Consider the following 14,177-nt stretch of genomic DNA (forward strand, 5'->3'; position numbering starts at 1 on the left):
TCACGTGTCCTATAGAGGTGTCTGGACCGGAGTGACGTCACATTCTGGCTCCCGGCACCTCTACAGGGCACGCAAGGAAGCTGCACATGTAATGCACACATAGATGGAGCTCCGTCACAGTTCAGCAGATTGTGTCTGTGGTTATATATGTCTGTGAGTGTTTTTGAGGACCCGTTCACACTAGTAAAGTGCGTTAATCGCATAGTATTGTGTGCAGGGAATGCAACCACACGAGAGCCTGCAGAGCCCACCATAGAGTCTCAGGTGGGCTGTGTAGGATCTATGGTAGTCTCTGAAGGTCACTCTCAGGTGGGCTGTGAAGGGTCTCAGGTGGGCTATGCAGGGTCTCCGATATGTGTGGAGTCTCAAGTGGGCTGTGCGGGGTCTATGGTGGGATTTGTGCGGTCTCAGGTGGGCTGTGCAGGATCTATGGCAGGCCTGTGTGGGGTCTATGGTGGGCTGTTCGGGGTCTATGGTGGGCTGTGCGGGGTCTATTGTTGGCTGTGCGGGGTCTCAGGTGGGTTCTGCAGGGTCTCAGGTGGGCTCTACAGGGTGTATGGAGGGCTCTGCAGGGTCACTCTCAGGTGGGCTCTGTGGGATCCTAGGTGAGGTTTGCAGGGTCTATGGTGGGCTCTGCAGGGTCACTCTCAGGTGGGCTCTGTGGGATCCTAGGTCAGTGTTGTGGGGTCTATGGTGGGCTCTGCAGGGTGTCAGGTGGGCTGTGCAGGGTCTCTGGTGGGCTGTGTGGGGTCTATGGTTGGCTGTGCGGGGTCTATGGTGGGTTGTGTGGGGTCTGAGGGTGACTCTGCGGGGTCTATGGTGGGCTCTGCAGGGTGTCAGGTGGGCTGTGCAGGGTCTCTGGTGGGCTGTGCGGGGTCTATGGTTGGCTGTGTGGGGTCTATGGTGGGCTGTGTGGGATCTCAGGTGGGCTCTGCGGGGTGTCAGGCGGGCTCTGCAGGGTGTCAGGTGGGCTCTGCAGGGTGTCAGGTGGGCTCTGCAGGGTCTATGGTGGGCACTGCAGGGTGTCAGGTGGGCTCTACAGGGTCTATGGTGGGCACTGCAGGGTGTCAGGTGGGCTGTGCTCGGTCTCTGGTGGGCTGTGTGGGGTCTGGTTGGCTGTGTGGGGTCTATGGTGGGCTGTGTGGGGTCTCAGGTTGGCTCTGTGGGGTGTCAGGCGGGCTCTGTGGGGTGTCAGGTGGGATCTGCAGAGGGTCAGGTGGGCACTGCAGGGTCTCTGGTGGGGTGTGCGGGGTCTATGGTGGACTCTGTAGCAGTGAGAGGTGGAGTGAACCTACCACATATTTATAGTGTATAATTTATATATATATTTATAGTGCATATTTCTATTACTTATCTCTTCTTAGTCTTTGACGTCAGAGCCAGCAGGAGCAGAGCTGTAGAGGAGATGGCACAGGCATTAGAACAGTTATGGAGATAGGTTCTTTTGGTGTGTGGGGGGGTTCGTGGGGCCCCATACACAATTTTGCTATGGGGCCCTGTGTTTTCTAGTTACACCCCTGCACGGTAGTGTGCATTAATTGCATAGAAGCGTGCACTTAATGCAACACTATGGTGTGAATGGGCACTTAGCGTGGACTGATCCTTTAATTGTCATAGTATAGGCGAATTCTTAGTCTATCTTATTAGAACTACAAGAATATATTTTTAGATGAACTGTTAGCTCTCCTCTCCTCCATTAGGTCTCTCCCAGCCTGGATCACACTGGTCCTCTTCCTCCTCCTCCTCCCTGTACAGGCTGGTTGTCATGGACGCGCCCGGGACGCGGTCAGCACTCCAGGCTGCCCATCAGAATGGGGCGGCGCTCGAAAAAAGGAGGAGGGCGGGGGCTGCCGCCACCGTGACGTCACGGCGAGTTCTGGGGAATGACAGCGGCAGCATCAGCAGCAGTAGGGGGAGCATCATTGACAAGAACAGAGCATCACCCACAAAGCCGGGCTCAGGGTGCTGCTAAGGATAAGCCGTCATTCCTCATCGCTATCATCCCACCTGTTCCTGCACCATGAGCTGCTCAGATGACAGCGTCAAAGAGAAGCTGCTATGGAACGTCAAGAAGGAGGTACATGTAACATTACACACGTGTGCACATGCATGTACACCATATGTGCTGAGGATCATGGCCATCAGACACTAGCACACTACCTTTATTCTGTGCATAGATCTGCAGAAGATAGCATGGTGGTCATTGTTGTCTGTGTGCACCCCCCTCCTTCCTTCCTAGCATGTAGATAACATACATGTATTCTTTCACAATGAAAGCACCATCCCAAGACAACAGCTGTCTACATGTCTTCTATCTGTGTCTTCACAGAGCCTTGTGCATGTAGGATGATGTGCACACCAAAACTGTTGTACTTGGTGCCATTTGATGACACTGGGCATTGTTGCTTTTCTAGAGAAATGGTCATCATCACTCACAGTGTGGACATAGTTTCCCTGGCATCATCTATTAATGATGGACAAGATGTACAAAGGTCATGTGATCACACCAATATTGATGTATTTCACATACTGTTTTGGCTGATCTGTACAGATAAATACATGGCATTGCTTACTATCAGGATCAGTAATGTACAGGAGGCAGCTTGCTCTAATGATCAATAAGAATTACATTTTGTTTACCTTTTTTCCCCCCATTGTTTCCCTTGTAATGCTAAAACACAATGGAAGACCATTAATCAGCCATAAACCTGTATGTATGTTTGCATATTACAGTTCATTACTAATTAGTTTACAAATACTGATGTGTTTGGCAACGGAGTACTTTAAATAACATTGCTTGCAATCTTGTATACACAGAAGAGGTAACCTAGCAAATATACAACTGCAATATACTATTTTGCAACTGTGTTGTGAATATGTATCTAATGTGCTGACTGAGAGAATAAGAATAGACCCCGGCACTGGGATAATTAAAAGTCCATGCGTTGCCCGTAGCAACCAGTCACATCATTGTTACTCTTTAAAAGTGCCGGGAAAAAAGCCTAACAATCAGTTGTTTTGCGGTGACTGGCCCTTTATATAAGCCCATTGGTTTTGATTTAATTTTGAATCATGCAATTGTATAAAACATACCGTGCCACCGCTGAGAACTAAAAAATGGATCCATTTGTGCTATCTAAGAATTTATAAATGGGAAATAGAGTTGGACATATTTTATTGAGGATGGTTCCTAACAAACTGAAAGAAAAAGAGAAAGTCCTCTTCTTTCAGTTTTTATGAGCCATCCCCGTTGATCTTCTGGAGTCGTTTGAGGCATAGGAAGGTGAGAGACGTGTCATCCAGATTTACAGTGAAAAGATGGATGGACCTTAATACACAATAGGCGTCGTTTCAGAAAAGGCTGTAAAGAGTGATCTATGGGTACCGTTTATTCTTTGTATTATTTCTTGTTTTCTATTATTGCTGCTCTCACAGGTGGCCAGATGGCGGGATGTAGGAACAGTCCAAGGTTTGTTTTTATGAAGATTAAAACTAGTTAGCCTCATGATGCCCTTGTAGAGGACTACGCTGTACATTTACACTTAGCACAAATGGAGCAGTTCAGTGACCTTTATTTTCGATTATAGCAATGGAACAGCATGTTTTATACAATTACATGCTTAAAAAAATAAACAAAACAGCTAATGGGATTTTAAAAAGGGCCAGACACACCAAATGAATCTTTGATTGAGGTGGATTCAAGTGGCCTGAATCACTCGCTGGCTTAATATGACGTATCCAGGGCTGGGAACTCTCTGTGGGTGTTCATCAGAGATTTAAGAAGCTAGTGTACAATGTAAAGCAGTCATCTGCCTGAAACTGAAATATCTCTTTTTAATGGATGGAGCATTTTAAAAAAGTGTATATCATAGTGCAGTAATTTACAGCAACCAATCAGAAGTCATTTTCATTGTTCTCTCTGTACTAATTGAATGTGAAATCAGATAAGTATTGGTTTCTGTACCTTGTCCTTAATGTCTGAAGCTTCTTCTTGCAAGATTTGGAGTTCCCAGCATTCTCTGGGATCTCACCAGTGAGATGGTAATTCCATCTTGCCTTCTTAAATGGCAAGGTATCCTGCCTTCTTAGTAGAGGGGACCTTGTTTTTCCAGCAAGGTCCACTTATTTAGTGTGGCCCCCCTTCCCCTTGCTAAAGCGGTGGTGGAAAAAAAAGTTAGATCATTTACTTACCTTTTGCCTCAGTTCCTTGGTGTAGGGGGTGGGATCACCATCTTGCAGATGAGACCCTAGGAAATGCTGAGAACGCCAAATCTTGCAAGAAGAAGCTTTCGGAACAGAACAGGATCATCTTCTCATAAGATTTAGACTAGTCAGCATTCCCTGGGAACTTGCTGGAAGCATGAGGACGTCACCCTCACCTAGGTGCTGTGTGCAGAAGCCAGGGGAAAGGTAATAGAATTCAATAACTTTATTCCACGACATGGTTATTTCTAGTGTAATGTACAATTTTAGCAAGGGGGGGGGGGTACACTAAATAAATGGACCTTACAGATCCACTGTAAAGGGAACCAGTCATTGATATGCCTTATGCAAGCATTTTAAGGCTTAAGTGCATGTAAACGCCAAACAATGAACTACTCTTATGTACTCCCTTTTGGTCTGGTAAATATACCATTGAAAGCGGTTTGTTATATCTGCTCAATAAGTGCACCCTCTTTCCAGGCAGAGCGTTAAAAAAAATATCCTTTGATCCTGCTGGAAATCCAGCGCTGTCCTGTTAGCCCTGCTGTGTTATCTCCAGTAATGACAAGATGGGGCTAGGTGTGATCCCAGTTTGCCTGAGTTCACCCTTGCCTGCTGAACCCCCCACCCGTCCAATAAGTTGTGGCAGGCTCATTCCTTACCCCACAGCTGCATGTCACAAAGGGGCAGGGAATGCCCCCCGCCGGACCTGAAGCCTCTAATTGGGCTTTTATGTTGGTCACAGTTTTAAGCAGGCTTGGGAAGACTCAAGTGAACTGGGATCACACCAAGCCCCAACTCATCACTACTTAAGATAACACAGCAGAGTGAACAGGACAGCTTTGGATTTCTAGCAGGATCAACGGATATTTTTTTTAAAGGAGAACTATGAGCAGGGGCGTATCTGCCGCGAGGCAAACAAGGCGTTTGCCTGGGGCGGCAGATTTGCAGAGAGCGGCACCACGAGTGATACTCACGTGGATGGGATGACGCGGACGTCGGCCTGGAGAGTGGACGGCGTGTGCAGAACGTCCGCGAACGGGGGGACGTTGGGTGCTGTTGGAGAGAAGCGCAGATTCGATTCAGTCCAGGGGGGGGTTGTGCTGTTGGAGAGAAGCGCAGATTCGATTCAGTCCGGGGGGGGCGGCGGCGGCGTTGTTGCCTTGAATAGGGCAGCACAAAAGTTAAATACACCGCTGACTATGAGGTGAGTGCTTTTTACTCACCTCATAGTTCTAGCCGACCTGTGACAGTGAGACTGTCGGCTTAGTAGATCGGGAGGTCCTCTGCCGTGACAGGGGAGGGGGCTGGATTCCCCCCTCCCCGCTCCGAACGGACGGGGGCGGGTACAGCTGGCTCTGCCTCTAGATAGGCAGAGCCAGCTGTCAGTTACGCAGCTGGGTGGATCCAGACATAATTGTCGGGATCCGCTTCAGATCCGCTTCAGTTGCGGCGTCTAAGTATGTTACCTCTCATACACACCGAGAAGCTTCCATGAATGTTAAAGTGGAAGTAAAGCTTCCCAAAAAAAAGTTGTTGATCGTCAGACTTTCTATGGTAGAAGAGACTGTGTAAGTCTCTTCTGCTATAAAAGCTTTATTCTACCCATCAGCAATTTGTTTCTGTACACAGAGAGGTGCATGAGCAGGCTCAGTCCACAGACCCGGCATGCTGGGATAGAGTAACTCCCGTGCACATGCGCGGGACTTATGTCATCAGGGTCTGGTTAAACAAGCGGCCGAATACTCGAAACCCAGAAGAAGGGATTGCTTTGGCTGCCAAAGGTGCTAAATTGATGTGCATGTACATTATGGCTAAAAGCTCTCAGAAAGAAAGGGGGGGGGGGGGTCTTTTTATTATTATTATTTTTTTAGCTTCCACTTTAAGATGAAAAATAGTGTAAAAGGTGTTCTGCTCTGTTAAAGTGTGTTGATCCTTCCCTGTGTGTATGGGTGGTACAGTTACCATCTTGTCATTATTACAAAGTTTTCCACGGGTAATTTCTTTCACACATTCTTTAAAGCTGAACTCCAGGCAGATATAAAAGACACAAGTGAATGCAGCTCTGTGTTTATTCACACATCATCAAATGTCATTTTTAATACAATCAGTGTAAGTATCTGAATTTGATTAGGTATAAGACACATGCAGTTCACTCTACAACACAGCTCAGAATGTGAGAGGGAGAAGCAGCACAAGGAGCAATGCTCATGTTCTAACCTAAGCAGAGTGCTTCTCCTTTCACTGTCCAGTCACTGGCTAGAATAAGGACAAGACATGTAAGTGTAACTTAACTGCAGCAGAGAAGACAGAGCTGTCTTAATCTCAGAACTGGATGGACAGAAATACAAATCATTTGACTGTACTTATGTGTATATCATCTGTGTATTTATCTGTTTGCCTGAAGCTCAGCTTTGAAGGAATTCTGCACTGAGTGCCAGTGCTGCCATTGCTGACGTCCACTGCAGCGGTCTAAGATTCCCTGAGTAACCACGTTCTATACACAGAGTGCAGGATGTGAGGACGCCGAGGGACATTCCTTCACTGCAGTGGAGGGGAAGACAGGCTGGAGGGAGCTCTGTCACAGCTGGCCGTCTATGATGATCGAGTGAGCGTAATTTTTTTTATTTTAGTCCCTAGATAAAAAGGAGCAGTTAACCCTTCCAGTGCTGGGGTAGCCCCACTGCAAGGGTTAATAACATTTTTTCCCTGGAGTTGTTCTTTACGCCAGTCCATCAGTTTAAATCCCCCCTCAACACTTCAGGCCTATGCCATCCTCCCTGCCTAGGTATTGCAGTTTTCCCATAGACTTCTATGGGAGTGACTGTGAACAGACAGAGGGAGCTGCAGGACAATGGAAATCAGGTATTTGTGGCTCACGGTGCTAAGCAGATGGATGAATGGGTCAGGGGCACGAAGGAGGGTGATATTTACAAAGTAGACTCATCTCACCTTCTGCCACTGAATTTTATCTAGTGAAGTAACCTTTTAAAAACTCAAAATGTACACCCACCGATAAGCTTTAGCTGCTTTGCTGAGCTGATGCTGAGCTGTGGAATTTGGAGCATTTACCCCCCACGACCACCACAAGCTACTGATGAGATTCAAACCTGAAAATAACAATATGAATGTGGTTGGTGACATCGGGGCAACTTGGGTAGTTCTTATTTCAGGCATGATGATAAATATTTTCTGACAGTAGCAGATGCCTTATAAGAGGAACAGCTTGCAAACAACAGAAATATGCTGGAGTAAAGCGTTCTTGGGCATAAAAAATGAATTTCAAATGACTGTAAAGTTTGTGCTGGAAGTCAGCTTGGCTTTAATTGCTGCACTAAATTGTATGTGGATTTGGATTATTTCTGTTACACGAAGATCTACTTTTCCTTAAAGTGATATTAAAGTCAAAAGGGTTTTAAGCTATTCCAAATGCTGATGAACTCACTTACAATCGATGCTGCTTCTTGATGTTTAAAAGTTTTAGTTTCCTGCAGAATCAGCTGGTTTCCTGGGCACTGGTTCTGACTTCCGGTTTTAAAGTGACTCCTTTCTCAAGCAGAGTTCTATAGAGTCACCTACTAGAGTCAAGCTACTTCCCACCCCCCTAACCCCCTGTCCTCCATCCTCCCTTCTCCATGCTAGTAGATGAACAGTTGCTGGAGTCTGCTCTGTCTCTTGTGATTTTGCACTGGATAGGAAATTCAGGGAAGCTGAGCTGAGAAACATGATGACTGTAAGTGTTTGGGCAAAATGTAAAGCAATGCTTTGCTGGGCAATGTATATCTGGATTCATTACGGAAAAAAGTTTGATAGTTTAATACTACTTTAAGGCTGTTTTATTGATCATTGACCCTTCTTGGTTATCGGTTCTCATTCAGTATTTAGGGTTATTTCAGAATACTATGTTCAAATGTGAAATCTCCCCGCTGTTACTGTATTGGAAAATATGTTACTATGACAGCACAGTACTGGTGACCGGTGGATTTGTAGGGATAGAGTATGGAATATGATGCATATGATTGCTGGCTATCTAACCGAGCTCTGTATTGAGAAAAGCCATGCTCCCTGGCTGCAGTGTCTAACAGGGATTTATAATAACGCAGGCATTGTGCCATGTTTTCCTCTGCTGCTAGAACACCTGTCATGTAATTGTTTGGAAAAGAAAGCATCCAACACTGACGCTTCGCTGCTTTTTAGCCCCCGCTTAATCTACTTGGAATCTTTAAAACTTCCATTAAAGTGCAAGTCCATCTTCTAATACAGTTTGGAAAATAAACAGTATAATTCTTTACGTTGTCAGACCACCCAAAAGTGATATTTTTATTACAGCTGATTGGCTGAGTTGGGTCTTACTTATATGTCTTGGCTACTCGAACAGTGAGCTTGCCCAGTCATACTGTAGTTTTTGACTCATGCTGATGCATTCTCCATAATATAAAATACATTTTAAAAACTGAGAAAACAGGAACCCCTCAAATGGCCACAACAGGTGTGCAGGGACTCAAACACAGATATCTCAGTCCCTGGCAAGTATACAAGATTATCAGTTAGTTTAACGCACTAGCGTCTGTCAAAAACGGACTTATGGCGGGCTGACACTCCAAACCCTTTCACACTCACAATCTGTATATTAACATTGTCTCTTACGATGGAGATGCTCTAATAAACGTCCTTCCCTCTGAGAGTCAGCAGCCGACCGCTAACAATTTTTAATCACAGCTTTCTCTGACAGCTTCAGGCCCCACTAACAGTGGATATAAAAAGTCTACACACAATTGTCGGGATCCGCTTCAGCTGCGGCGTATCAGTATACCGCGAGCTACGGCTCGCGGTATACTGAGCCTAGGGTGACGGGAGGACGCTAGTTTGTGTCCTCCCGTTACCCTAAGGAGAACTATGGGGAAAAGCCTTAACCCCGTAGATCTCCTTTAATGTTGTTGTCGGCCTCTTGGCAGCCTCCTGGACCAGTTTTCTTCTTGTTTTTTTCATCAGTTTTGGAGGAACGTCCAGTTCTTGGTAATGTCATTGTTGTGTCATTTTATCTTCACTTGCTGGTGACCATCTTCACTGTGTTCCATAGTATATATAATGCCTTGCAATTTTTTTTGTATCCTTCCCCTGACTGATAACTTACAACAATGAGATCCCTTTGTTGCTCTGTTAGCTCTCTGCGGACCATATCTTTTGCTGTAAGAGGCAAATGAGTAAAGGTTTAAAAAATCCTACCAGGACAGTTTATATGGTCTTAATCAGAGTCAATTGTTAATTGATGGCAGATGCGTACTGACTACTATTTAACATCAATTTGAATGAGATTGATTAATTCTGAACACAGCCACATCCCTAATTATATTATGCAGCCACTTTATTTTATTTATATTTTTTTTCACACTAAACAATTTCAGTTTGTTTTTTAATTGAATTGTAGAGATTATAGGTCACATTAAATGTGGAAAAAACTTTAAGTAATATGTCTTCGTTTGATTTTTTACAGGCATGTGAAGACTTTTTATATCCACTATATGTCCCAGGACCAATTAGAGAGGTTTCCAATCACGTGATCACTGTGCCATCGATTATCATATACAGTGATCATATGCAGCCTGCCCTTGAGGGTTCATTGACAAAATAGGCCTTCAGCCTTCTAATGAACACTGCCACCTGCAGGCTACAGTGGAATTGCCGTGACAGCTATTAAATAGTTTCTTTGTCAGATACATTTTTACACTTTGGTCAGCCTCTAATAAAAAAAAGTATTGTATTTATTAAAACAATGAATGAAATAAAAGCCTTATATGTCAAACATTGTTTAGGAATGCAACTTCGCCATAGAGTTATAGTTACGTTATCTGATGCATGCTGATGCTGCTAAATGTGGCCTGGGCATCAAGTTTTGTTTTTTCCTTATCTTATTGATTTGACACCTGTCTTTTCTGCCAAGAAAAAAAAAAACACATTTGTGATCTCAGATTTTGTTTTCAGTTTGTAAACTGATTGCGGATCTTTCCCACTTATATTATTTCTTTGTCATCCGTAAACCATGTAACTCAAAATCTCCTTCCTCGCGGTCATACTTTTCTATTAGGTACATGGCTTTTATGTCAGAGCATATCCTCATATGCAGAAGCATCAGTGGCATGCAGTCTTAGGCTGGGCACACACCTTACAACCATCGCAAGACTTTCATCTTGCGATGGTTGTAAGGTACTTAAAAAAACGTACGATTTGCCTATCTTGCATAGGCAGATCGTACTTGCGATGATCGCAAGCCACGCCCCCTGAGGGGCGGGCTTCCGATGACCGCAATGCCGAACGGGCAGTTTGCGCTTGCACACACCGGCCCGTCCGGCTTTTAACTCACGAACATGCTACACACCTGCCGAACATCGTACGATGCTCGGCGGGTTTTGAAACATGTTCGTAAGCCCTGGTTCACACCTAGGCGTATTGCATATGCACGTCTGTCGCGCGTGTTTTTTACCGCGATACGCGGTAAAAAAATTGCGCGACAAACGCGCGTTTCCGAGGGATACTTGGCTGTATCCCAATGGAAACGCGCAACAAAAACGGCCCAAAGTAGTACATGTACCTTTTCAGGCGTGGCCCGTTTTGTAGCGCGTTAGGGACGGGCTGAAATACGCCAAGGTGTGAACCAGACCCATTGAATACAATGGGATTTAGATGTTTGAGCGTTTTGTAGGACGTTCGTCGAGCGTAGAACGCGCTACAAAACGTTCAGGTGTGAACGAGGGCTAAGTTTAAAGTCGTGCGACCTTATAGTAGTAGAGGTCGCACGGCTTCCACACACCTTACGATAATCGTACGATCGCGGGATTTCCCGTGATTATCGTACGATTATCGTAAGGTGTGTGGGGACCTTAAGAAGAAGTAGGAAGGTCTTTGCAAGTAGCCATGTTCTTACAGTGAAGTGGTTATGGAAATTAGGATTATTGGTGGAGTGTCGCTTTGGGCTTCAACACACAAAATACCTGCGCCATTTTCGGCCATTGCAATGCTCAACAGTGGCCAGTGAATGCTCAGCTGTGCATTGTTCTGTTCTGAAGGGAAGGTTTGTCGCTTTGCACTGTATGAGCATTGAGATGCCATTTAGATAGGGTTGCCACCTTTTCTTCAAGCGAAACCCGAACACTCAAGTGACGCCCAGACATTTTTTGGGGAGAATGAGTCGCGGCTTGTTCATATGTAAATAGCGCCGGCCATGCAGATGTAAATATTACAGTAGAGATTATTTTCAGTGGGGGGCCAGTAGCCCCTATCTTAATTTTGGTTGCCCCTGTCTGCCTGACATCTTGTGTCCGGGTTTCTGCTCCCATGAAACCCGAACACAGCATTCAAAACCACAATGGAAACGCGCAACAAAAACGGCCCAAAGTAGTACATGTACCTTTTCAGGCGTGGCCCGTTTTGTAGCGCGTTAGGGACGGGCTGAAATACGCCAAGGTGTGAACCAGACCCATTGAATACAATGGGATTTAGATGTTTGAGCGTTTTGTAGGACGTTCGTCGAGCGTAGAACGCGCTACAAAACGTTCAGGTGTGAACGAGGGCTAAGTTTAAAGTCGTGCGACCTTATAGTAGTAGAGGTCGCACGGCTTCCACACACCTTACGATAATCGTACGATCGCGGGATTTCCCGTGATTATCGTACGATTATCGTAAGGTGTGTGGGGACCTTAAGAAGAAGTAGGAAGGTCTTTGCAAGTAGCCATGTTCTTACAGTGAAGTGGTTATGGAAATTAGGATTATTGGTGGAGTGTCGCTTTGGGCTTCAACACACAAAATACCTGCGCCATTTTCGGCCATTGCAATGCTCAACAGTGGCCAGTGAATGCTCAGCTGTGCATTGTTCTGTTCTGAAGGGAAGGTTTGTCGCTTTGCACTGTATGAGCATTGAGATGCCATTTAGATAGGGTTGCCACCTTTTCTTCAAGCGAAACCCGAACACTCAAGTGACGCCCAGACATTTTTTGGGGAGAATGAGTCGCGGCTTGTTCATATGTAAATAGCGCCGGCCATGCAGATGTAAATATTACAGTAGAGATTATTTTCAGTGGGGGGCCAGTAGCCCCTATCTTAATTTTGGTTGCCCCTGTCTGCCTGACATCTTGTGTCCGGGTTTCTGCTCCCATGAAACCCGAACACAGCATTCAAAACCCGGACTGTCTGGGTGAATCCTGGACAGGTGGCAACCCTGCATTTAGAATAAATGTCAATGCAGTGCAATGCACAGATACCGTGTGTTATGGAAACATGCATCATAGAATGCATAGATATGAATAGAACTTTAAAGTACACTGAAACCCTAACAAACATAAGTAAATTACCCATCAGGAGAGCTTATTTCTCTAATCCTCAATTTATATTATTTTTTAATAAAAGTTAATAAATTAGGACACAACCCATTGAAATAGAGTTGATACCATCATCTCAGCCGTGACAGCTGCCTGCAGAACATGCTTGGGGCACACCATTGTACCTGATGTAGACTTTGATGAACATTACACTGTGAATCTGTGATTCAAGGCAATACATTGTTATTGATGCTGGATAGCGTCTGTTAAATGATTAGGGTTTAGCATCAGAATTAATCAGCATAGGCTCAACGCAAAGGAACATAAATGTGCCTTTTTCACACAATGCATGCATTGCGCTACACGGCAGTTAGAGATGTAACATTTCCGGAATTTTTTAAGCCGTTTCAAAACAGCTTTTTTCCTTGTTTGTTCCGGAAAAAATGGAAATTGAAGAAAAATTCAGTGTGGAGTATTTTTACAAATTGAAAGTAATTTTGTTACACTAGGAACGTGAAATGCAGTGTATATAAAAGTATTATGATTGAAATAAAAGTACAACTTATTCAGTAAATAAACTAAACTTGCTTTTTAACAGTTTATTTTATATTTGCAAATTGCAGCTTTGTGGAAGTTGCACTGTGGAAATGTTTCCAAACTCTAGATGTTGGTCTCACCATTTTACTAAGAGGAGGAAAACAACAATTTACTGACCAGACTATAGGTTAACATTATACTGTGATGGTTTAGAACATTATTAGGAATCATTTAAAGGTTATAAAGATAAACTAATTTGTCAGATAAAGGTACCCTCTTACCTGTCAATTAAGGCCTGAGAGGACAGAAACTATCATTTACTATCATACCAACAATCACCCAACTGTAGGAGGTACAGGTTAGAGCGCACAAGCTAACTAAACTGGAGTATGTCCTCTGCAGTGCCCATAGTGGCAAAAATGCAGATTTATGTTTGAAAACTGCATTGAGAAGTACAATGATACTTGAATTGTATTCCAGGATTTGCTTGTCTTCAGCTGGGAGAATATGCAATAATTTAAGACTTTACATAAAACCTCAGAAATATTTCATTAAGGTCTTCCTTCATGTTATATAGTTTGAATAACATGTCAAATATATATTATTTATCATTGTAAAAGAAGGAGTTTGCATGTTCTCCCTGTGCTTGTGTGTGTTTCCTCCGGGTACTCCGGTTTCCTCCCACACTCCAAAGACATGCTGGTAGGTTATTGGCTCCTCTCTAAGTTGGCCCTCTATGTATGCATGTGAGATAGGGACCTTAGATTGTAAGCTCCTCGAGGGTGGGGACTAATGTGAATGTACAACTATGTAAAATGCTGCGTAAATTGTCTGCGCCATATAAATATCTATAATAATAATAACATTTTCCACACTCCTTTTTTTATTTCACTTTTTCCCGGAAAAAAAACAAAATTGGCTTTGGGAAAACAACAGAAAAAAAATGTGTTTTTTCCCCAATTTTTCCGTTTTTTTTCCAGCCCTTCCCATCTCTAACGGCACTACATAGAGTTGAATGAAGTTCTGTGACATTTTAATTAAGTTAAAAGAAAAGAAAGGTAAACAGTGCAATGTGTTGTAACAATGCATCGCACCGCCCCTCACAATGCGCTCTAGTGGGGTTGT

General features: G+C 44.3%; 1 protein-coding gene across 1 annotated transcript in view; it reads left to right on the top strand.

Annotated features, from left to right (window-relative positions):
• The first annotated feature begins 1,917 nt into the window (after positions 1-1,917).
• Positions 1,918-14,177, top strand: part of SGSM2 (small G protein signaling modulator 2) — a 232,215-nt gene continuing 219,955 nt past the window's right edge. The window contains exon 1 of the mRNA XM_018573651.1: positions 1,918-2,077. Within this exon, the coding sequence (XP_018429153.1) occupies positions 2,021-2,077 (57 nt within the window). The 5' untranslated portion in view covers positions 1,918-2,020. The remainder of the gene's footprint in view (positions 2,078-14,177) is intronic.

The sequence above is a fragment of the Nanorana parkeri genome, unplaced genomic scaffold, assembly GCF_000935625.1.
Source record: "Nanorana parkeri isolate BGI_ZX_2015 unplaced genomic scaffold, ASM93562v1 scaffold48, whole genome shotgun sequence".
Lineage (NCBI taxonomy): Eukaryota > Metazoa > Chordata > Amphibia > Anura > Dicroglossidae > Nanorana > Nanorana parkeri.